At 41.9% G+C, this 26,384-nt stretch overlaps 1 protein-coding gene across 1 annotated transcript in view; it reads left to right on the top strand.

The window, feature by feature from the left end:
* The window catches only part of LOC124788443 (solute carrier family 22 member 7-like), a 158,165-nt gene that overhangs the window by 45,579 nt on the left and 86,202 nt on the right, over positions 1 to 26,384 (top strand). The window contains exon 2 of the mRNA XM_047255715.1: positions 23,503 to 23,762. Within this exon, the coding sequence (XP_047111671.1) occupies positions 23,503 to 23,762 (260 nt within the window). The remainder of the gene's footprint in view (positions 1 to 23,502; positions 23,763 to 26,384) is intronic.

The raw sequence follows: 26,384 nt of genomic DNA, 5'->3' as shown, positions 1-26,384 counted from the left end.
ATGAAGTGTATTGTCCTCACTTTGCAAACATAAAGTAGAGTCAGAGTCGCGCCTTTACCACATGCAGGTTTGTGGCCTGCCGCTAGACGTGAGCGCCCGCTCTCTCTGTCTCTGTGTCTTAATTCAGTTCTCAGACTGCTTTTATACGACGTTGTCATCCCCACCTTGCTTCTACTACGTCACACGTCTGGCTTCAGCCGACCGCTCCCACGTTAATGGTAAATTCTTATTTTTCTTGCCCGGGTCTCCACTCGCTAATGTTACTGGCCACTTACTTCCGTCTCAGGTGTGTATTCTGATAGGTATTATATTGAATTTCCCTTATTTCTTTCTGCAGTGCACCTGGACTTTCTTTTGTTAAAGCTAACTGAGTCATTCCAATGTCATTGGCCACCTGCTTTGTCTGTCTCCTAGCTGCGTACACTTAGTTATATTACTCACGCCCCTGTCGTTTAAAGGGTAAATCGTTTGTTATGCCATACATGAGATTACGCTAATTATTTCTTGTTGCCAATAATATCGTTACTTGATGGGGATTTTTTCGGTATCATCGTTATGCAGCTTATGCAAGGCCTGACAATGTGGACATCTTACAAGGAAACATACGGGGTGGTACATTCATCATGACCTGGTCAAATATCTCACGAAACAGCGTCAAACGAAAACATTACAAAGAACGAAACTTGTCTAGCTTGAAGGGGGAAACCAGGTGGCGCTATGGTTGGCCCGCTACTTGGCACTGCCATAGGTCAAACGGATATCAACTGCGTTTTTTTAAAAATAGGAACCCCCATTTTTTTATTACATATTCGTGTAGTACGTAAAGAAATATGAATGTATTAGTTGGACCATAATTTCGCTTTGTTATAGATGGCGCTGTACTAGTCACAAACATATGGCTCAGAATTTTAGATGAACAGTTGGTAACAGGTAGGTTTCTTCATACGGAATGTAGGTACTTTTGAACATTTTATTTTGGTTGTTCCAATCTGATAAATGTACCTTTGTGAACCTATCATTTCTGAGAACGCAAGCTATTATGGGGTGATTACCTGTAAATACCACATTAATGCAATAAATGCTCAAAATTATGTCCGTCAACCTCAATGCATTTGGCAATACGTGTAAAGATATTCCTCTCAACAGCGAGTAGTTCGCCTTCCGTAATGTTCGCACATGAATTGACAATGCGCTGACGCATATTGTCAGGCGTTGTCGGTGGATCACGATATCAGATATCCATCAACTTTCCCCACAGAAAGAAATGCGGGGACGTCAGATCCGGTGAACGTGTGGGCCATTGTATGGTGCTTCAACGACTAATCCACCTGTCATGAAACATGCTATTCAATACCGCTTCAACCGCACGTGAGCTATGTGCTGGACATCCATCATGTTGGAAGTACATCGCCATACTGTCATGCAGTGAAACATCTTGTAGTAACATCGGCAGAACATTACATAGGAAATCAGAATACATTGCACCATTTAGATTACAATCGATAAAATGGGGGCCAAATATCCTTCCCCTCATAATGCTGCACCATACATTAACCCACCAAGGTCGCTGATGTTCCGCTTGTCGCAACCATCGTGGATTTTCCGTTGCCCAATTGTGCATATTTTGCCGGTTTACGTTACTGCTGTTGGTGAATGACGCTTCGTCACTAAATAGAACGCGTGCTAACAATCTGTCATCGTCACGTAATTTCTCTTGTGCCCAGTGGCAGAACTGTACACGACATTCAAAGTCGTCGCCATGCAGGTCCTGGTGCATAGAAATATGGTACGGGTGCAATCGATGTTGACGTAGCACTCTCAACACCGACGTTTTTGAGATTCCCGATTCTCGCGCAATTTGTCGGCTACTAATGTGCGGATTAGTGGCGACAGCAGCTAAAACAGCTTCTTGAGCATCATCATTTGTTGCAGGTCGTGGTTGACGTTTCACATGTGGCTGAACACTTCCCGTTTCCTTAAGTAATGTAACTATCAGGCGATCGGTCTGGACACTTGGATGATGTCGTCCAGGATACCGAGCAGCCCGTTGGGCATTTTCATCACGATGGCCATTCATCAACACGATATCCACCTTTTCCGCAATTGGTAAACGGTCCATTTTAACACGGGTAATGTATCACAAAGCAAATACCGTCCTAACTGGCGGAATGTTACGTGATACCACGTACTTATACCTTTGTGACTATTACAGCGCCATATATCACAAAGCGAGAAAAGCGGTCCAACTAAATCATTCATATTTCTTTACGTACTACACGAATATGTAATAAAGAATGGGGGTTTCTATTTAAAAAAAACGCAGTTGATATTCTTTTGACCTATGGCAGTGCCATGTAGCGGGCCAACCATAGCGCCACCTGGTTTCCCTCTTCAAGCTAGACGAGTTTCGTTCTTTGTAGTTTTTTCGTTTGATGCTTATTTCGGGAGATATTTGGCCCAGTCACTATCAATGGACCACCCCGTATTGGAAACTGAGTAAAGAACCCACTGATAAATCTCTTAGAATTTTTACGAGGTTGATAAAGAAGTCCTCCATAGAATAGAGCTTTCAGAAAAGTCTGTTCAGGTCAGTTGCGTTACTACCAAGAGTTTAACGATCGCAGAAGGTACACAAAGAACATTTTTCTCTAAGGCTTATAGTGAGCGCGATTGGTTCGTATACCCATCCGATTGCCAAGTTCTCGACAACGTTTTTACGACTATGTTTGGGCCGTTTGGTTTCGTGTATCAAGAATTCGGCACATTGTACCAAATTAAACGGCATAGTGGTACAGCTGTATGATATATTAGTTTTGATGTGGTTTCGGTATTCGCTACGGTTTCGCTCAATGAAGTGCTGCAACATCTGAATCAGATTTTTCATCTTGATGCTACGGAGCTATTTAAATATTGCTGCAGAATCATGTATTTCAAATGGAGCGATGAGTTCTATGAATAGAAGGATAATGTCGCTACGGGGAGCCCACTAAGAACGGTTACAGCAAACTTCCTTATGGAAAAATTCGAGGAGCAGGTACTGTTAAACGAGAACAAGAAATCGAATATATGGTTCCGGTATGTGGGTAATTCATTTGTTTTGTATTGGCATGGCAGCGAGGAACTGGATCGTTTTCACAATAGTCTCAACAGGATCAATCCGAATATTCTGTCTACCATGGATGAGGAGGAGGAGGCAGAAGAAGATTGAATTTTCTTGATGTGCTAGTTTTCAGGAAAGAAGACGGTAGGTTGGGCCGCAGGGTTTACCGAAAACAGGTGCACACAGTCCGTTACCTACGCCGGGATTCGAACCACCATCGAAAACAATAGCGAGACATCATAAAAACGTTGGCGGGTAGGTCAAGCAAAATCTGCAAACCAGAGCTGCTTGATACAAAATTAGAAAACCTCATCAGTGCATTGCTCAAGAGTGACGTGGCGTGAGTCGTGCTTGGGTAGCTCAGTCAGTAGAGCACTTCCCAGCGAAAGGCAAAGGTCCCGAGTTCGAGTCTCGGTCCGGCACACAGTTTTAATCTGCTAGGAAGTCTCATATCAGCGCACACTCCCCTGCAGAGTGAAACTCTCATTCTGGCTCTGCCGGCCGCGGTGGTCTAGCGGTTCTAGGCGCTTCAGTCCGGAACCGCGCGACTGCTACGATCGCAGGTTCGAATCCTGCCTCGGGCATGGATGTGTGTGATGTCCTTAGGTTAGTTAGGTTTAAGTAGTTCTAAGTTCTAGGGGACTGATGACCACAGATGTTAAGTCCCATAGTGCTCAGAGCCATTTGAACCATTTGAATCATTCTGGCTCTACGCTCTATGGGACTTCACATCTGAGGTCATCAGTCCCCTAGACTTAGAACTACTTAAAGCTAACTAACTTAAGGACTTCACACACATCCATGCCTGAGGCAGGATTCGAAACTGCGACCGTAGCAGCAGCCCGGTTCCGGACTGAAGCGCTCGGCCACAGCGGCCGGCGAGCTTTCAGAACACTGCGTAAAAACGGAGCAGTGCGCAAGCGCCGATGAAATCGAAAGTTATCCTGTCTTTAATTAAGAACATTACTGACAGCATAGGGAAAACTAGAAAAAGCGTACAGGATACCACGTGTGGGAGGGAGAAGGAGATGTGAATTTTATTTAGATTCTATAAATGAAATGCAAGGAGTGTTGTTCAACATATAAGTGGTTTATTCAGTGAAACTGCATTAAACTGTATATGCAACAATTATTGAAATTTTATCAAATTCATTAAAAATTCACTCACAAATTATTCAAATAATGATAAACAAAAATAAAAAAATGGGTCGTCAGATACTGTAGAAATTATAAAAAAGAAAAGAAAACGACAAGTGAATTATATAAGGTGCCTGCCCTGGTATTTGCCTTTTAACGTGAGTATTGTATTACTTCATTCTAATTTAACATATAAATAAATTTACATGAGACGGGTTTACCTGGTGTAATATATGAGTAAGAAATAAAATAAAACATCTGAACGAATGACTCTCTTAGCGGGCAGACGGTGAATATTGTGCCTTGCGTCTTAATGAGCATCTAACACATTGCAAGGAAATTGAAGAACGCGAAAGAAGAATGCGCAGCTAGGAAAGTGGGCGTTTTCTGTATCACCATGTTCATAGCGTGGTTGACGTGGAGGTGGAGTCGGCTGATTGCGTGTGGCTGCATGAACACTCTGCCGGCGACGTAGTTGATAGCGTCTAACATGCCCTACGCTGAAAATAGTGACCGAAACCTGCTACTGGAAGTTATCATTACTGGACGACGGTATGCGTCCATCTGCAAGTGCAAACCTACGTCAAACTGCGTTAAACGAAGTTCAAAACTGTTCTAACGGTACTACCGTCATCGGTCATGTAGTAAATCAAAATGTGATCCTGAGTTAACGAGCACAGTGAGTGAAGCTCGCCTACTTCGATCTTTTCTCTCTACGCTGTTTGTGACGAATGCAGAGTGCATCGTCTCATGACAAGCGATGAGAGAATCCTTGCGACTTATCGGAAGCAGTCAAGAGTGAACTGCTGCTTCCTCAGATGCAAAATTCGGAATGCCCTATACTAGTGCGCTCCTCGCACCTGGAGAGAGAGAGCCGCTCCCCTCCAGCGTATTGTCTCCGCCCTTCCGCAAATTACGTAGCTCGTACTATTTTTCAAAGCGAACATGAGATTCTTGCCAATGAAGAAGTCCCTTTCAAAATTTCCTCCCTCCTTGCCGTCGCATTCCGCGGGGGAAAGAGAGCCATACTCTGTGTGAGATAGAGACTTCTCCCTTTGAGTATTGCCGCTACGTTCCCAAGTGCCCTGCTTGCGGGAAACGGCCAAAATTCCCCGGGCTACTTGTGATTCTTGGACACCTAAGTTGTGTTGTTGCTATTAAACTCGCCGCTCTGTCCTAGAATCGTGACAAAACTGTTTTTCGCTCTAAGTTTGTAGTTTCCGCTGCCTCGGGCACACGTGCGAATGTCCACGGCTTCCCTTGGCAGCGTGTTGATGTACGCAGCGTCTTCGCCTGTCGCTAATCCTCTGGGGGACTGCCTTCTGTGAAGCGTGCCGACATGGGCGCGCGACCGCCGCTCGCCCATGGTCACTACCTGTGTCCACCTGTTCGCCGGGCTTCCCAGCTAGTAACGCACCACAAGAATTCCTTTCATGCACAAAGTGTACCAAGTTTGCAAAGAGAAGAATCATAGCCCTTTACCGACGCTTAATGACACAATAATTCACCTCCACCACACTACATTTATTGCAAGAAACTGATGACTGATTTTAAAAGCAATTATCTCCTTTAGTTATAAACATGAAAAGCTCTGACGCTTTCCAAGCGGAAGATCGCGGTAACATACAAGCCCACTCGGAAGGTACAGGTTCCCCTAAAATTGGCCAAGGATGCTTGCCAACTGCTGGAAGAAGCACGCATTTAGAGGATTCTGTGTAGTTTTAGGGAGATGTACGTGGATACTATGAAAAGAACCGACGCAAAGCGGCTAGTGAGCACAAAGGCAGCTGCAGAAGAGGGGAGATTGACGGATCAGCTACTGCGGAAGATGCTTTGCAGCCAGGAGACCACCATATTCGCTTTGATAGGACACAAGTACTGGTAGCCACAAGCAGATCAATGAAAGGTTTTACATGGAGGCCATAGAGATTGTGAAACACCACAGGAGTTTCAACAGGAAGGACATGTGGATTCTGGTGCTGAAGAAGAAGCGTACCAGTCATCCGCCATGAGGTGTTAACAGCAGCGGACGATGGCAGTTGACAACGACCATCTGCGGTCGCTCATTCAAAACACGTGACGTCACGCCATTGCACGGAAGCGGAATTTTGCTGTAGTCAGTAGCGAGCCAGGGTGTGAATCGGGCATTCAAAATAAGTAGGAACCATGTCCCTTGAAAATGTCCTCTGCAGTTGGGGACGAAACGTTGGGTTTCAAGGAAAATCCTTTCGACCATGGCATAGTAGCCTGGAACATTTTACTAATTCTGTTTATTATGGCACCGTGTGCTAAATAAAACAGGACACACTGTTCCAGTACCAGTACTGCAGCAGTTGTAACATACTCCGGATAAAGAAGACTATTTTTGAACGAATCTCATTTTAAAGTGCCTAATTTACATAAGTAACGCGACGGAATTCAGGACATAATTACTGAAATCAAACAGGCCTACAAGTTACTACAAATAAACAGTTCTGACGGTTGACGGTAATTATCAACTTTTATGTTGTGTAGCTGATAGCATATAGCGCTTTGATTGTGCGGAGACGTGGTTGTTTCATCAAAAATGCCAGCTAGCGTCGTTTACTGGCGTACGAGTCAATCCGATCGTAACTTGAAGTTGTAAAATATCACATTTCAATCGTAAGCGGTGCCGTTCAGGAAATATGATGTTTTGTAATACGTGAGTTATGGTTGCACTGTTTACTTTTATTCTTTCGTATGTAAGAAGGTTATGTGAAAAGACTTTCCGCCGTGCTTGACTGCTGCTCAGCGTGTGATTAGCAGTCTATCCACTTCACGGTATAGTTACTTCCTCATGACGTTGATGGTGGTATATTATCCACTGTACTTCAACAGGAACGCTGATGAACGTACACTACTGGCCATTAAAATTGCTACACCAAGAAGAAATGCAGATGATGAACGGGTATTCATTGGACAAATATATTATATTGGAACTGACACGTGATTACATTTTCACGCAATTTGGGTGCATAGATCCTGATATATCAGTACCCAGAACAACGACCTCTGGCCGTAATAACGGCCTTTATACGCTTGGGCATTGAGTCAAAGAGAGCTTGGATGGCGTGTACAGGTACAGCGACCCATGCAGCATCAACACGATACCACAGTTCATCAAGAGTAGTGACTGGCGTATTGTGACGAGTGAGTTGCTCGGCCACCATTGACCACACGTTTTCAATTGGTGGGAGATCTGGAGAATGTGCTGGCCAGGGCAGCAGTAGAACGTTTCCTGTATCCAGAAAGGCCCGTAGGGGACCTGCACCATGCGGTCGTGCATTATCCTCCTGAAATGTAGGGTTTCGCAGGGATCGAATGAAGGGTAGAGCCACGGGCCGTAACACATCTGAAATGAAACGTCCACTGTTCAAAGTGCTGTCAATTCGAACGAGAGGCGACCGAGACGTGTAGCCAATACCACCCCATACCATCACGCCGGATGATCCGCCAATATGGCGATGACGAATACACTCTTCCAATGTGCGTTCACCGCGATGTCGCAAACACGGATGCGACCATCATGATGCTGTAAAAAGAACCTGGATTCATCCGAAAAAATGACGTTTTGCCGTTCGTGCACCCAGGTTCGTCGTTGAGTACACCACTGCAGGCGCTCCTCTCTGTGATGCAGCGTCAAGGGTACCCGCAGCCATGGTCTCCGAGCTGATAGTCCATGCTGATCCAAACGTCGTCGAACTGTTCGTGCAGATGGTTATTGTCTTGCAAACGTCCCCATCTGTTGACTCAGTGATCGAGACGCGGCTGCACGATCCGTTACAGTCATGGGGATAAGATGCCTGTCATCTCGACTGCTAGTGATACGAGGCCGTTGGGATCCAGCACGGCGTTCCGTATTACCCTCCTGAAGCCACCGATTCCATATTCTGCTAACAGTCATTGGATCTCGACCAACGCGAGCAGCAATGTCGCGATACGGCAAACCGCAATCGCAATAGGCTACAGTCCGACCTTTATCAAAGTCGGAAACGTGATGGCACGCATTTCTCCTCTTTACACGAGGCATCACAACGACGTTTCACCAGGCAACATCGGTCAACTGCTGTTTGTGTATGACAAAACGGTTGGAAACTTTCCTCATGTCAGCACGTTGTAGGTGTCGCCACCGGCGTCAACCTTGTGTGAATGCTCTGAATAGCTAATCATTTGCATATCACAGCATCTTCCTGCTGTCCGTTAAATAACGGGTCTGTAGCACGTCATCTTCGTGGTGTAGCAATTTTAATGGCGAGTAGTGTAATTAGAATACCAGAAGAAAAAAAAATACGTTCTTTACGTCATATTAAGGTCTTCCACAGCACAAACAGGAGTTCAGACTGCTGCCACGAAAAGTTTTGATTACTTACCTAATGACATAAAATGCCTGACAGTGAACAAAGTTAAATTTGAAACAAAAATGAAAACTTTTCTCTTTGAGTGTTATTGTAATGTCTAATGGTGATGAGTAGAAATTAATGATTAGCAGCTCTCTGTCTTTAATTAAAAAGCAAAAAAAAAAAAAAAAATAGAGAGAGAAGGCTAATGCATGACCAGCATGGAGGCATATTTACAACAAAAATTTATGTTAATGTAACATCATTATGATGTCAATATAACATCGTTACGATTTAACGTGCAAATGACACGTGGAACATGAAACTAATTAACTAACTAGCTGTTGATGTATGACAAAACATGGTATACATTTACAAAGTTTGAAAACCTTAAAATTAAATCGAAATGTGAAATGAAGCAGATAATCAAAGTAGACTTAGATTCCAATTCTGATATGTTTGGCTATTCCTGAATAACTGACAGAGTTACTGGCAACAAATATTCTGGGAAAAGAAGAAAATAGGCTATTGTTGGAAAGGTAAGCCTGTATGTTAAGGCAAAACATCCATTTTACAGGGCCTAACATTTTGGGGCAATCCTTGTTTAAAAACTATATCGTTTTCTTATCCTGTAAATTGCTGTCATTAGTCACACACTAAATGACGCGTCGTGGTAAGATTTCAAAGTGAGAACATGTGTAAATTATGATTTGAATAGCGCACTGACAATCTAATAAGACAAGAACTCTATTCTTCTTGGAAGTATACTGTATCTGTATGCAGTTCCGTTTCTTTGACATTTCAGTAATCGTTCACTTTGTTGAAATGTGCAAGGTACGATAGCGTGCCTTGCTTCTTTCGTCATTTAACGCCTTTGCGGTGCGATAACAAAGGAAAATGAGTATTTTTTTTTTTTTTTTTTTTTGCAAACTTGAACATTAAAAGTGCATACGAGATGAAAGTTGGAAGTGCAACGAACAGCACAGTATCAGTAAGCAGACAAGCATCTGTTTCGGTGTTCCACAGTTTATTTGCTATCGATAGAAATATAGCAAAAGTGGAGTTAAATGGCTTACTAAGGTATCCTGTTCACGACATATCCTTCTTTTCTTTGTTATTCGAAATATATCGACAAAAGACTAAGCTGTTACTATTTGCTGATGATACTGTGGTGTGGGGAACAAGCAGTAAGGAGGTACAAAAACAAATAGACATCCTAAATGATAAGGTCGAGGAATATGGAATGAAATTTAGTGTGGAGAAAAGCAAGACCATGGTGGTAACTAGAGGGGATAGAGAGGGCGAGGGACAAAATTCATATTAAGGGACGGGATATTGATATAGTGGACATCTTTAAATATTTGGGAAGTGTATTAATGAGGAATGCTCGTTTGGAGACAGAAATTAGCATAATAATACAACAGAGTAGTACATTTTACCAGTGTGTGAGGGACTTTGTGTGGGGAAGGGAAGTGCCAATGAGATGCAAGCTGGGCTATACAAGACTTACTTCACACCAATACTAATTAACAGCTCAGAGACCTGGACTGTGATAGAAGAGAGGAGAGTAGGAGACAATCCAGTGAAATGAAGTTTCTGAGAAGTATGCTAGGGAAGACGAGGGGAGACAGAGTGAAAAATGAAGATGTTAGGAAGGAAATTGGAATGGTGGAATGGAGATGTTGACTGAGAAAATTGAATAGAATAGACTAAAACTGTTTGGGCATGTGAAGAGGATGGGAGAGGGAAGAATACCAAGAAGAATTATGGAGTCCAAGATTGAGGGCAAGAGGCCAAGAGGAAGACCGAGAACAAGATGGATTGATACAATAAAGATGTGTTTAAGGAGAAACCTGCTATGGAACCAAATTGTGGAAGAAGAATGGTGGAAGCCAAAGTAAAGTGGCGAAGCACCATTGATGTCCGAACGCGACAAGATGTTGGATAGAGGGGAAACGAAGATGATTATGATGACTAAGCTACATTAACGAGGCCAAATGTGTCGTACTATTGGAGGAGAATACGCATTCAAGACTAGAAGAACGTTCGAAACTGTGTTCCTGACACTATATTGCTCATGTGTGCTCTATAAGTTTTAGTTTTTCAGGCAGTTGTTGCGCGTACACACGAGAGAAATAATGAACAAGAAGCAATCACAAACAGTAGTGTGCTAATGTTTTGGGCTATTTACGATGGCAGCAAGCCCAAAGAACTCTGGCTTCAAAAGAACATACAGCGTAAATATGTAGCGCCAACCGCGGAGGTCAGGAAAAGAAGGGACTTGTCATTACATCACAAACTTGTAGCCGACATCCGCCATCCGATGTAGCCCAAAACATAGTTTCAACGCATATATACTTCCATGGCACACCGCGGTCATACTTTCCCATTATGTCATTGACGCACCCATGCCCAGTTTCGATCATTGGGAATATTTATCGGCTTTTGTGGTCGTATCCTAAATTGTATCTCGTGCTTTTATCGAGTGGAGATGTAGTGGCATTATGAAACTGGCAGCTAGCGTCGTTTACGGATGTACTAATCGATCCGATCGTAATCTAAAGTTTAAAAGAATCACATTTCGTTCATAAGCGGATCCATTCAATTACTGTTTTCTTTTTTATAAATGAATTATGGTTGCATTGTTTACTTTTATTCTTTCCTGTGTTTGTCGCCGTAAACGCTCCGATATCCGAGCCAAACTGTATCAACGATCTCGTTGCCACACAACACACGGCTTAGTTGATGCAGCATGTCATGCCTTAAATTTCTCCCGCCGATAATTATCCATTATTCATATTTCGTCCCTCTTTAAACAAAAACGATTCTGGCTAGAACATGCGGAGACAGCTGTCTTGCTGTCTTGTGTGTGTAACTTTTGTGTGTAGATTCTGTCAATGTGTGCGTATGCTTGGATTGCTTTGTAAGTAAGACTTTGGCCCAAAACGTATGCCTGCTTGCTATTCGGTGTGTGAATAGCTAGCTAACCGTTTCTCAGTACAGTTATTCCTTCATAAAGTGTATTGTAAGTAATAAATAATCCACTGCACTTCATGAGAAATAATGATGTAGGGAATTACAAAACCAGAAGCCAAAGCAAAAACTGACATTCATTACGCCACATTAAGATTGTCCGTAACACAAACACAGGGGTTCTCAATGCTACAACCATAAGTTTTGATAACTTAACCAGTGATATAAAGTGTCTGAAAGACAGCAAAGTAAAATTTGAAACTAAACTGAAAACGTTCCTCTTTGACAACTCCTCCTATTCTGCAGGAGACTGTCTATTATTGATGTGTAAATAGCAATGGATAGGAATTACTGAGTAATATCGGTCTGTGCTTAATTAAAAAGCAAAGAGACTAATAAATGATCAACATGAGGCATATTTTAAAAACCTGGTGCTAATATAAAATGACTCATCCATATCATTACATTTTACTGTGTAACTGGTACATAGAACATGAAACTAATTAACTAACTAACTATTGGTATATGACAAAGCATGGTATAGATTTACATACTCTGAAAACTTCAAAATTAAATTCAAATGTAAAATGAAACAGATAATAAGAAATGAACTTACATTCCATTTGTGATATGCTTAGTTTTTGCTGAAAAACTGACTGTTACCGGCGAGAAACATTGCGGGTAAAGAAGAAACTAGGCTGCTGTTGGATAGGTAGGGCTATACGTTACACTAGTTAGGCTATCATTACTGGAAAAGGACTTACATGCATGTTAAAGCAAAATATCCGTTTTACGGGCTCTAACCGTTTGAGACCATTCCCTTAATCACATTTAACAGTATTGGCCATTGCTGGAACGTATTTAAAAGGTTGTACTGTTTTTTTTTACTCTGTAATCTGTTATTATTGGTCGCATGCAGAGTGAGGCATCGTGGGTAAGACATCAAAGTGAGAAGATGCGTAAACTACAGTGAAACAAATGCACTGACGATCTAATAATACAGAACTCTGTTTTGCATGAAGGTATGCACTTCTGATTCTTTGACATTAATACATTCGTGTACTTTGTTGCTATGCACAAGATATAATAGCATAAATTGTTTCTTTCCTCATTATATACGTTTATGGGGTAGCAAAGAACACAAAGGAAGTTTTTTGAAAACGTGAACTATAAAAATTTTGTGCATACGAGTTGAAAGCTGAAAACGCAACGAACTAGAAGTAGTACCAGTAACAAACAAACTCTGGCTTCCGAGTTCCAGCTTCATTTGCTATCGATACAAATACAGCAAAAGCGGAAGTAAATGAATAACGAAACTATTCTTCTCTCATCACTTCATTCACTTCTTGCTTATACGAAACATATCACATTAACGAGCAAATACGCATTCAAGAACAGGGAAACGTTTGATATTGCCTTCCTGATACTATGTTATTCACGTAAGCACTCTAGTTTGTAGTATTTAAAACAGCTGTTGCGTGCCCACGACAGACACAGTGAACAACAATCAATCTGCTAAAGATCTGGCACCCTCTCCGTTCTTTCTTTACCTCCATGGTAACAATCGTCTCACATTACTTCCTACAAACCCTGAAGTCACTTTGACACCACAAGCAACATCGACTACATGCTAGGTTTTGATATCGACAGATATAGTATGATAACCGCGACATGTCACAAATATCTTATGATTCAGTCGTAGCCGGCCGAACGATTCTACACACTTTCGTCCGGAACCGCGTGACTGCTACAGTCGCAGGATCGAATCCTGCCTCGAGCATGGATGTGTGTGATGTCCTTATCGTAGTTAGGTTTAAGTAGTTGTAAGTTCTAGGGGACTGATGACCTCCGATGTAAAGTCCCATAGTGCTCGGAGCCATATGAACTAAGTCGTAGCGTAATGAATAATGTCGAGGTCCATGGCGCCGAATGTTGTAGGTTCTCATCCTGCTATATGCATAATATCTTTTATTACAAATGTAATAAAGGTATGTTCTGTAATCTTCGATGTCATTTAACATCCCCCTCTGCTTAGACAACGAAGGATGATATGAATAATTGGCTATTTATTTCAGAATATGTGGTGATTTCCGAGGGTGTGGCTAGGTAGGAACGTAAGAGCACAGCTGAAATTGGTTCTGTGAGCAATAACATCATACTCTTCCTTATCACAAATATTTCGTAACACTCATCTCACAAGACTTCCTAAAAACCGTTGGCCTGTTACCAAGGCGAGAGCAACCCCTACCTAAGGACAACAGAAGTCGCCAGCAATTACTGCGGTTGTCGATATTGCGTGGACGCCAAAATGACGTCACATTTGCAGGAAGCGTTGTATAAAGGGTGTTACCCCAAAATTCTGTGTGCCTAAGAGTAAAACAAAGCAAGTTCAGAATCGGGGAATCCGCTGTGCTTACGAATTATGTGGTTGACTGTTATGGGTGGAATATGTTCAAATGCCAGGCAGTGAAGACATAGAGCATATTTCCTTTGGGAGCGCAGACGTGAAATGAGGGATTTTCATGGTTTAACGAGCTGAAAACTTTTGTCTCGGTTAAGCAGGTTGTCTATTAATTGTATTTCCAACGTTTCCTTGACCACTGAAACCCAGTAAGATTAGGCTGAGGCTAGTTTCTTGACTTCCCCGCAATCGATGGAATGTCCACTGCAAATACAAATTTCGACCATTGAAGATTTATTGAGCTGTAGAAAGCGGGTTGATAGCAGCTGTTCAGTGCAACGTTCTTGTATTTCCTATGTACGTTTTACCATACTTGCAAGGAATTCCATATGTACACCAGTCTTTCGTAAAAGCAGATCATCATTCACAGACTCCAGAAGACCTTGCATCTTGGTCAGTGGAACAAAAATCACATACACTTTATGCTCCTTCACCATTCTTGCAATTTTTGGAGCAATATTTCCTGCACACGGTAAGAAGGCTATAGGCTTTCTCTTCTTTCGGTTGTCTGGTGTTTCCTCTTGCAGACATATCTTAATTTGGTGTTCTTGACCAATCACGTAATGCGATTTTGTGGGCAGTGTGGAGACAGATGTAATGGGTTGGGTTGGGTTGTTTGGGGGAAGGGACCAGCAAGGTCATCGGTCTCATCGGATTAGGGAAGGATGGGAAAGGACGTCGGCCATGCCCTTTCTAAGGAACCATCCCGGCATTTGCCTGGAGTGATTTAGGAAAATCACGGAAATCCTAAATCAGGATGGCCGGACGCGGGATTGAACCGGTGTGCTCCCGAATGCGAGTCCAGTTTGCTAATCACTGCGCCACCTCGCTCAGTAGAAATAATGGGATAGCGATATACACATATACACTAATGAGTAAACACTATGACACCGACGTGCTATCGATTTAAACCCGTGCAGGTGACAGCAGCATCCCCTGGCGAGGAATGACTGTTAGTCTACGATCGCAGGTTCGAATCCTGCCTCGGGCATGGATGTGTGTGATGTCCTTAGGTTAGTTAGGTTTAATTAGTTCTAAGTTCTAGGCGACTCATCACCTCACAAGTTAAGTCGCATAGTGCTCAGAGCCAACTGTTAGTCAGACACACACAGGGTGCGTTTAGTATCAGTGAGCGTGCTGTCCGTTGTAGAACGGGGAAGGCGCGCTGTCTCAGTCTGACTGAGGGCAGGTTAAGATGACCCAGAGGCTCAGCGCAATCATTTCGGAAACAACACGACTTTTTGTGTGTTCGTGGAGTGCTGTGGCGCGTGTCTTCAACACGTGGTTAAACCACGTCCAGACATCATGGGGTTGTGCGGACAACCTCATTACTTATGCACGACGTCGCAGACTGGACAAACTGGTAGAACAGGACAGGCGGCGAACTGTTGCCGAACTAACATCAGACTTCAGTGGTGGGTAGAGTATAACTGTGTCTGAACACAAACACACAGTGCAGCGAACAGAACGCTCCTACCGATGGACCTCAGCAGCTGCCGAGCCATGCATGTACCAATGTTAACAAAATGACACCTACCACTGAAACTAGCACGCGACCATCATCACTGAACGTTGGCACAGTGGCAGAGTGTTGTATGGTCTGATGAATCATGATATGATCTTCGTCATTCCGATGGGAGGGCGCAAAACCATCATCTTTCAGGGGAATACCTCCTTGACACCTGTGCTGAAGGACGGAGACAAGCTGATGGTGGCTCCATTATGCTCTGGAAAACCTTTGTGTGGGCATTCATAGGTCCAGCAGAGCCCTTGCAAGGCTCCATGACAGCCAAGGAGTATCGTACACTGGTTGCAGACACCCCTTAATGATGATCATGTTTCCCGACGGCAATGGCACCTTTCATCAAGATAATGCGCCATGTCAAAAGGCCAGGAGTGTGAGAGTGGTTCGATGAGCACAGGTGCGAGTTCCAATTGATGTGTTTGCCATCCTGCTCACCAGATCTGAACCTGATAGAACACATCTGGGATGTGACTGAACGTGATGTCAGAGGTCAACGCCCCATCGCCGTAATTTATGGGGATTAGGTGACATGTGTGAGCGGATGTGGTGGCAACTCCCTCCAGTCTCCTACCAAGGCCTCATTGCCACCATGCCACGAAGCGTCGCCGCTGTTATCTGTGCCACTGGTGGATGTACCGGCTTTTAGGTAGGCAGTTATAATGTTCTGGCTGATCAGTGTATACAGATGTCCGCCCCCGGTGACAGAGTGGTCAGCGTGACTGATTGTCAGTCCTATGGGTCTGGGTTCGATTCCCGACTGGGTCAGCGAATTTTCTCCGCCCAGGGACTGGGCGTTGTGCTGCCTCATCTTCATCCTATCATCCTGATCGACTGCTGGTCGCCGAAGTGGCGTCAAATTGAAAGACCGGCACCCAGCGAAAGGTCTGCCCAACGGGGGACCCTAGCCATAGGATTAAATAAAGGTGTATACAGATGACTGTAGTGTTGTGTACACAAGGTATAAAAGGACAGTGCATCTGTGGAGCTGTTAACTGTACTCAAGTGATGCCTGTGAAAATATTACCGATGTGATTGTGCCCTCAGGATGGGAACTGCCAGACTTTGAACGCGGAATGGTAGCTGGAGCTAGACACATGGGACGACATTCCATTTCCGAAATCGTTAGGGAATTTAATATTCCGGGATCGACAGTGTCAATACTGAGCCAAGAAGGCCAAATGTGAGCGATTACTTCTCACCATGGACAAAGCAGTGGCCGACGGCCTCCACTTAACGACTGGGGGCAGCGGCATTTGCGTAGAGTTGTCAACACTGAGTGAAATAACCGCAGAAAGCAGACCGCATCCGTTAGCACAGTGCGGTAAAATTTGATGTTAATGGACTGTGGCAGGAGATGACCGACTCGAGTGCCTTTTCTAACAGCATGACATCACCTGCAGCACCTCGGTTGTGGCCTAGACTGATGGAAAACCGTGGCCTGGTCATATGAGACTGCATTGGAGTTGGTAAGAGCTTGTAAGTGGTATGTTGGTAATGCCACGTAGCGCTCTGTATGAAAATCACTGATTGCTGTGTGCAGTCTGTGGTTGGTTAGACTCATTGTTGGAATATTCGCTTATGTAGTGTTGGGCAGTTGGATGTGAAACGCACGTAGCGTTGGGCAGTTGGAGGTGAGCCACCGCAGTGGTGGACGTGGGGAGAGAGATGGCAGAGTTTTGGGAGCGGACGATGTGGACGGGTGTCTGTCGGAAAAAAAAAATTGTAAGATTGGATGTCATATATATATATATATATATATATATATATATATATATATATATATATATATATATATATATATATATATGACTTTTGAACACTTTTAAGGTAAATACACTCTTTGTTCTCTATCAAAATCTTTCATTTGCTAACTATGCCTATCAGTAGTTAGTGTCTTCAGTAGTTGGAATCTTTTATTTAGCTGGCAGTATTGGCGCTCGCTGTATTGCAGTAGTTAGAGTAACTAAAATTTTTGAGAGGTAAGTGATTCATGAAAGGTACAGGTTATTGTTAGTCAGGACCAATCTTTTGTAGGGATTATTGAAAGTCAGGCTGCGTTGCGCTAAAAAATATTGTGTGTCAGTTTAGTGACGATCAGAATAAGTAAAGAGAGAAATGTCTGAGTACGTTTACTCAGCTGTTTTAGACGTTTCAATCTGACGGTAGGTTTCAATTGTGGTGCAGACCCCACGAAGCCATGGAGTCAAGTTGTCATCAACAAGGCACTGTGCAACCTGGTGGTGGCTACATAATGGTGTGGGCTGAGTTTGCACGGAATGGGCTGGATCCTCCGTATGTTATGCTACTTGGAGGCCGTTTGCAGCCACTCATGGACGTCATGTACCAAAAGAACTATAGAATTTATATGGATCACTATTCCTTGCGATTGGTTTGAAGGAAGTTCTGGATAGTTTGAGGAAAGATTTAGTCGCTCCGATATTCCAACCTAATTCCAATCGAACATCTGTGCAATGTAATCGAAATGTCAGTTCGTGCGCAAAATTCTTCACCTTCAACACCTTCGCAGTTATGTATGGCTATAGACGCAGCATGGCTCACTGTTTCTGCAGGTGACTTCCAACAACTTGTTGAGTGTATGACACGTCGAGCTGCTGCACTACACCGGACTAAAGGAGGCCTGACAAGATACTAGGAGATTAGAAGGTGTCTCAGGACTTCTGTCAGCTCAATATCTGTCTCTATGCCAACGCCTAAGTGTTGTTGCAGTTCTCAAAACGAATATATATATCATTCTCTTGCAGCTGTTCGTAGCTCAATTCAAAGCTGACAACAGCGCTGCCAAGAGCCAGCGACCTTCCTTTGACGACTCTGCTATTCGGACTACAAATTTACTGTATGGGCTATGGCTTGGTGGTGTCTCTCACCAGTCCAGCTAGGTACAGAGACGTAACTTGTTGCAGATGTTACCACCAAACAGAACGGGTAGTCTTTTTGATGTAAGGGTAAGGGGATATCACTTTTGACACTAGATGCACAGGTGCAGGGGCTTTATCCCTTTTCTCTGGCAAAGAACAGTTTTGGTTCCTGGGTGGTCGACCGGCCTGCACAGCTGCGTGCTAACGCACCTTCCTACGGACTTTCCAGCGGGCTGGTTGCCTCCGCCGAAAAAAAACTCCTATCGCCGTCGTGTCTTGAATGTTTGTGTACGCCAGCGTCGACTTTTTAATCTCAGAGAGCACTTGCGATTTATTTATTAGATTTGCATATTGATTAAATGGAAATATGTAAAACTGACTCTACCCTATCGAGTTGGGGCTCGAATGAAACGTCTTGATACGCAGAATACGATGGTGAGGTCGGAATACATAAGAAATGAAGGTCAGGAGAGCACGCCACCTTACAATGATACATTAGAAGAGCTAGTCCTTTAGGAACTACAGTACAAGTGGAACACGTCCTAACTGGCTAGGTGCCACTGCCAGGGAGTGTATGTTAATTGGAGGTGAAGCCCTTCAGCTGTCTTTAACAGTCAACACATCGTTCCTCTACTATTATCTGCATTGGCTATAGAGAGCGAGGGCAGACTGTCAGCGGGTTACACCCTTATCTAGTATGGATGGTCTCTTAGATCGCTACAGGTTTTGTCTTGTAATACTTCACACATCCCTGTGAGGTGAAGTACACTCTTACGTGAACTTTCCTATTGGATGGCAAGTGACACATGCTAGAAATCTGGCATTGTTGCTGCGATTTGTTTCTTATTTTTAGGCCTTGAGAGGACTCATAGATGTGCCATAGTGTTCGCATGCCGTGTTTTTGTCGAACGTTACAGTTTCTCCATGGTGAGGGAAGCTAATCTTCTACATAGCGTTTTCGATGAAAGAGGGATGTGTGTATTCAGGAATGCCTCAGTGAGTTCTCAGATGAGGAGTTTGATGAAAGTGATAATGACCCTGATTTCTAGTATTTAGTGATCGCGTACTAATTTGGAGAAGGAAACTAAAGGTCATGAAGAAGTGATACGTGGTGATGACTGAGAAGCGTACTTCTTCGGTAAGAACACAAATATGTTTTCGATGGAGAAAACAGAACTCGCTAACTAATATAAGAACAAGGCATCGCAATATTGTCTTCCAGCTCCCTCGTCTTCAAAAAATTCCGGAAGTCTCGGAGAAAACTTGTTGTTATGGAGATATGAGCCTCAAATACAGAAATATTTTTTTTTTTGAGAAACGAAAAACATCAACCCTTTGTTATCCTTGTTTGACGTAAAAACGAGATATCCGCGTCAACATTGTGGTGTTCCGGTTTGCTTGAAGAACGACAGAGGGTCTGTATGAAACACATGCAGGCTGAAAGCATTTACAATCCAGTTCAGTTCCTCAGAAGAATACGGAAGTTAATTACTTTATTCTTGATTTTTAAAATAAAAATTTGGCATAATTTCAGCCATGGTAGTATCATGTGGTGGAATAATCGCCCTAAGGTTGAAATGATATTAGTAAACTCAAAATGATTCCAAATACAATTTGTCATAATTGAAATGCGTTTTTCCGTACAGTTATGTTGCGAATGTGTAATACTATCTCCCCGATGATAATTGGTGGGTGAATAGAGAGGTAACGATGTGTTGTTATTTTAGTAATACATAAAATTAAAATAAGCTGCCAATTTTGATGTGTTCTAGTATTCAAAGTGTTTTAAATTCTGCTTTGTTTAAAAAACGCAAATTTTCATAAAATTTGTTTCCAAGAAGTGTAACAAACAACAGAAAAGTCATGAAAATATATATTCACCAAAACAGAAGTTTTATACATAAAAAATAAAAAGGCAGTGTGAGAGATCACTCCATACTAATGGTGGTCTTGTCAGCATTCACAGTAGCTATGGGTTAAAATGAACACACAACAGCTGAACCAATGATTTTACGTGGCATGTAGGACACAATAAATTATGCTTGAATGATTCAAGAAAGTATTTTAAGCAAAGTTGGAGATGGTTATTAAGCTGGCTCGACGAATTACACATTTGGCCATAAATAATACATGTATGATCGCCCGTAGCTTCTATGGGATTTGCGGATGGCAAATAGAATATGGCTCAGTTGAACCTCTGTAATAAATACAACACAGCACACAAGACGCTAAATATCCTACTGAGGAGCAGAAGTAATAGTTAGGGTTATCTGTCAAGACCAACACACTAGTAATTCTGTTACTTAGAGCCTGCGTTTCTCCTAGGGAGCAAACATTTTCATCACCTTGAAGCTGGATGTTTAAAGCATTGCGAGATGGTGTTTATTCGAGGATGTACCATTCAAACTTTAGATAACATATATGATGTATTCCATGTGAAATTCAGTTACTAAGTAGGGTGACTACGATGTATTTCTCTTGAAGTTCAGTTAGTAAGTAGGGTGAGCAGTTTGTTACGCGACCAAAAATTGTTAGTACAGATATCCAGGACATAACCGACATTGATAACAGTCACTGTCCAGTAATGAAGTTGAATGTTAGATTGTTTACACTGGAATATTACGCTTCTCTCTTATTACAGTTCCTGTTAAAGACAATTACACTCCTATGGTTCATTTAAGTGGGCCCATCATATACATTGCTGAGCCCAACATTAGTTTAGTTCACGGTACTTATTGATCACATCACGGCTCTATTAAAAAGTGCATTAATGTAGATTACAGATTTCACCTGAAAATAATGACGTATTACAATTTCTGAGTTTCGCAGTTAAATGTGCGCGTATTGTTGCGTACTGAATGCACATGACTGTGGGGTGAACCAACACTGAGGGTGCACTCGAACGTAGACATTACTCGAGTACTTTTCAACTATCGACTGGCAATTCTGAGTGACGTCCCAGTACTTACAGACTGGCGTAAGAGAAAACCGTTACTTTGAGAACTAGGTTGTTCCTTTGGTCTTCAGTCCAAATACTGGTTTGATGCAGCTCTCCATGCTACTCTACCCTGTGCAAGCTTCTTCATAATCCTTCTGAATCTTCTTACTGTATTCATCTCCTGGTCTCCCTCTACGATATTTACCCCCACGCTTTCCTCCAGTACTAAATTGGTGATCCCTTGATGTCTCAGGATGTCCCCTACAAAACGACACTGTTTTTCTTCTGTCTGTGAATCTTCTCCGTTACATATGAGAGTGCCATATTGCCAATTATGGTACATTTCATGAAATCATTAATAAGTATATTAACTAATCAATGCTGTAGGTCATATTGTAGTGCGAAATTAAGGCACCAAAACTATGCAGTGTGGTCAGAAACAGTGTGAAGAACCTGTAAGCGTGTTGCAGGGTGGGCCGTGCTGAGAAAGAAATAAAAAATTCTCTATGGTGTGCCAAGTCAATTAGCACTGAAGTTAGCCAATCAGGCTGCTGCGCACGCAAATTAAAGTGGGCGACCAGACAGTTACTGTCAACTGTTCTCAAGGCCTAGACGACAGAACAGGAGAATTCTCAGCCTTTGGCTCGGATTAGATCCTCATTACCATCAAAAGTGCAATTCTTGTGTCGCTGCCTTATTCGGCTACAAGAAACCAAACGAAGGACATGTTTTGCAACACCGTTTACCGCAGGCCACATGAATTTGTTGGCGCAACGGCCTGGTTGGCTAACTTCAATGCTAATCAACTCGGAAACGGGGAACGTATCGAATTCTTTTCTTGACAGTTGTTACTCAGCACCACCTACCCTGCAAGATTCTTACAAGCTTTGCGCATTGTTCCTGATCAATCCGTATACCTGACGTCCGGAATCTAACAGCAGTTATTACAACATCTGCTCTGTAAAATAGTACTTGCTATGAGCTTTCAAGTTAATTTCTACGGAGATAATAAATTGTACATAATTTAAAGTATTTAGTGGAACTTGAGAATGCTAATCTTTCAGGTGGTTTAGGTCACCTTTCTCAAATATAATTACTCGCTCGTAGGATTTGGCATGTAACGAACTGTAATACTAACTGGAATTAAATGTAACTTTTAATTAACAATGTCCTAATGAAACCCAATTACAAAAATGTAATCAGAACACTTTATATGAGGATCTGAATAATTAATTTAAGTGAAATTAAGTCTAAATAGAAGCGTGAGGTTTTAATATAGTTATTGCATGTCAACGGATAAATAAATTCAAAATTACATGAAAATAAAAAAGTAAGTTATTTATGGGGCTAGAAAAACGTAACAGATGGAGAGGATCCATCTGATATGTCACGATGATATTGCATTTCCAAAGGCACGGGCACTGTGGCAGATACAGCTGTTATGAAATACATGAAATGTATTCACAGTTGTGAATATGGACAACCATCCGTTGTATAATGGAGTGGCTCGAAAGCAGATTTTTCGGTTATTGCGAACGGTCCCTTTATTATTAGGTTATCCAAACACGCTTTACGGTCAGACTAAAACTTCCATATGTCGTCAGCCAAGTGTCTACAACTGCCACTTTTACATCCATTACATATATTCCCATACAGAACAGGCATTCTAACTGAAAGTCGTTTGCTTGGTGTCAGTGTACAAATACGGAACTGCAGTACCCGTGACCATCGGAAGTAAGATGTAATATTCCTTCTGACTTGAATGCATATGAGCAAACGCTTTCACTTGTCACGCAACAATCGGCAGATTGTACAATTCATGCTCCGTAGCAATTGCTTCGGTTTGACATTCTCTAGATGCGTGTAGCTAAATGTATAATACTTTTCATATCATTACACAGTATTCAACAAGATCACTACGTAGCTCACATATTTCAGTCTCTTGTAATTCATTCTTGTCTTTATCATAAATGCATGTTAATACATGAAATTTTGTCACATTTTTACCTGATTACAGACGACTTTAGGCAGAATAAGTGAAGTTGTGTCTGTGTTATACCCACCCTCGATTAATGAACAAATAGGTTAATTGGCCAGTGATTTGTGCAATGAATAATACCTTCTTCGGTTACAGACTGTCAACCAGACCAATGAATACCATCAGGATCGAGAGGTTGTACCAGCTTTCGAGGACATCATGGATGTCATTGGTTCTAGAGGAAAGTTCCAGAAGAGATTAAACACTGTTTTCATTTGCTATGGCACAATCGTCAGTGTGCTGAGCTCGCAAATGTTCAATTTCGTTATGCAAACTCCTGATCACTGGTGTCACGTCCCTGGGAGAGAGTTCACCAACTTAACTCTTGATGAGTGGAAGAGCGCCACTATCCCCAAGTAAGATATATATTTAGATATAGTCCATGTGATTTTTATTTAAAAGAAGCTGAGAAAATGCGATCTCTTAAATCAATAACAGATATATATCAGTAGGAAAGCAATAGTGACTTCCAATCAGATTTGACCTTTGGCTGTCAGGTCGCCTACATGGAGAGACAAATGCATGACGTCATCATATCCTGCCCCCCTCCTAAGCAACGCCCCTCGTAAGCCATGCCCCATTCTCCTACTCACACCCTCTCCTCCTCCTTTATTAAGCTATGCTCCCTTTGCAAACCAAACCCCCCTTTTTGGAAACAGGCCTACGAGAGGGTTTCTAAGCCTCACACATATTTAGCTCTCCCAATAACAGCTCAGCATATACCTGTCCAACCACATCCTTAAGCTACACCTCCCGTTTTCTTGGGAATGGGTCACTCAGAGAGCTTCTAAGCCAATGCACATGCATCTCTCCACCACAGCTCAGTATTTTTCTGCTCAGTTACATTCCTCGACTCCTTCTTAAGTCACACACAATTTCTTTCGAAAAGCCCATTGCGATGGGAGGTACTTAACATTATTCTCGTCCAGTAGTGTTAGCAATTGCATAATGTATGCATGGCGTCGAACATATCTGCGCGATTGCTAATGTTAATCCATTTGCTGTACTCTGAGGCCCCAAAATGGTGAAACATAATTACTTAAAGAATTTTAAAAGGTATTATTGGCTTAATTTGATATATTTTCTGATTTCGATAAGGCTGTTGCGAATAGTTTGTGCATTAAAATTTGTCTATTGAACATTCGTAATTTTCTACTGACCTTTATCTCGTAATTTGAAGGTTTACAAAAGAAAAGACATGAAGTTACAGCTATTTCCACAGCAAAATCAATAACTTTTTTTTTGTTTAGTTATATTTGAAAGTATTTGTAAGCGGAACTTAAAAACATTTTTGCTCACTTACTATGTACTATAATTTTGAGGTTCTTAAACCACTCTATTCTAAGTAAAAGGAGCTGAATTTTGATGATGCGATGTGGGGGCTGCATCTGTCATTCCAAATAATGTTCAAGGTATGGTGGGTACAAAAAACGAAGTATCATCACCTGAAATTTGTAAAAGTGTTTTGGGAACGGTTCACCTTGGCTTACCTTATTCGAACACTGTTTTCCCCCAAAACTTACCAAGGTTAGAGCAAAGTCTACAAAAAAGCCATGGATTACTTGAGGAATAGGGGTATCTTGTAAAACAAAGAAAACTGTATCTGTCAATCCGAAACAGTTCCGATGTTGATGCTATAGCACATTACAAGAAATACTGCAAAATATTAAAGACTGTAATACGGATGTCCAAGCAAGTATATTACAAGGAAATGATAGTCATATTAGATCACAAAATAAAGACAATATGGGATATAGTGTAGGAGGAGACTGGTAGCACCAGACATGAAGAGGAACAAACAGCATTAAGAGTAAATGACACATTGGTGACAGATGTGTATAGTGTTGCAGAACTTTTTGATACACATTTTATAACTGTTACCGAAAAGATGGGGTTGTCAGATTCGGTAGATGCTGCTATGGAATACCTCAGACCAGAAATTTCAAGCAACTTCCGTAATATGAATTTGACCCTCACTACCCCAACAGAAATAATGTCCATCATAAAATATTTAAAATCAAAAACATCTAGTGGGTATGATGAAATATCAACAAAGTTAATTAAAGAATGTGATTCTGAGCTAAGTAACATTATAAGCTATCTGTGTAACCGGTCATTTATCAGTGGAATATTTCCTGAATGGCTGAAATATGCTGAAGTTTTAGCCACTGTTTAAGAAGAGAGATAAAGAAATAGCATCAAATCTCCATCCAATTTCACTGTTGCCAGCATTCTCAAAAATTTTCGAAAAAGTAATGTATAGTCGGCTTTATAACCATCTTATGTCAAATAACATACTGTCAAAGTCACAGTTTGGATTTCTAAAAGGTTCTGATATTGAGAAGGCTATCGACACTTACAGTGAGAATGTGTGTAATTCATTGGACAAAAATTGCAGGCAACTGGTATATTTTGTGATCTGTCAAAGACATTTGACTGTGTAAATCATAATATCTTTTTAAGTAAATGAGAGTATTATAGTATAACAGGAAATGCTGCAAAATGGTTCAAATCTTATATGTCTGGCAGGAAACAAATGGTGTTATTAGGAAAGAGACATGTATCAAGCTATCAGGCATATTCCAACTGGGAACTAATTACATGTGGGGTCCCACAAGGCTCCATTTTAGGGCCCTTACTTTTTCTTGTGTATATCTATGACCTTTCATCAGTAACATTACCAGATGCCAAGTTCGTTTTGTTTGCTGAGGATACAGACATTGCAATAAATAGAAAATCAAGTGTAGTCTTAGAAAGATCAGCTAATAAAATATTTGGACATTAATCACTGGTTCCTAGCCAATTCTTTGTCACTATACTTTGAAAACTACATGCAGTTCAGAACTTGTAAGGGGGTGTCCCACGAGTATGTGTCTAACATATGATGACAAGAAGATAGAAGAAGTGGACAGTGTTAAATTCTTTGGATTACAGCTTGATAATAAATTTTACTGGGAGGAGCACACCACAGAACTGCT

This window comes from Schistocerca piceifrons, chromosome 3 (genome assembly GCF_021461385.2).
Source record: "Schistocerca piceifrons isolate TAMUIC-IGC-003096 chromosome 3, iqSchPice1.1, whole genome shotgun sequence".
Classification (NCBI taxonomy): Eukaryota; Metazoa; Arthropoda; class Insecta; order Orthoptera; family Acrididae; genus Schistocerca; species Schistocerca piceifrons.
The sequence above is the reverse complement of the archived record's forward strand: the minus strand, read 5'-3'. Positions and strand labels throughout refer to the sequence as shown.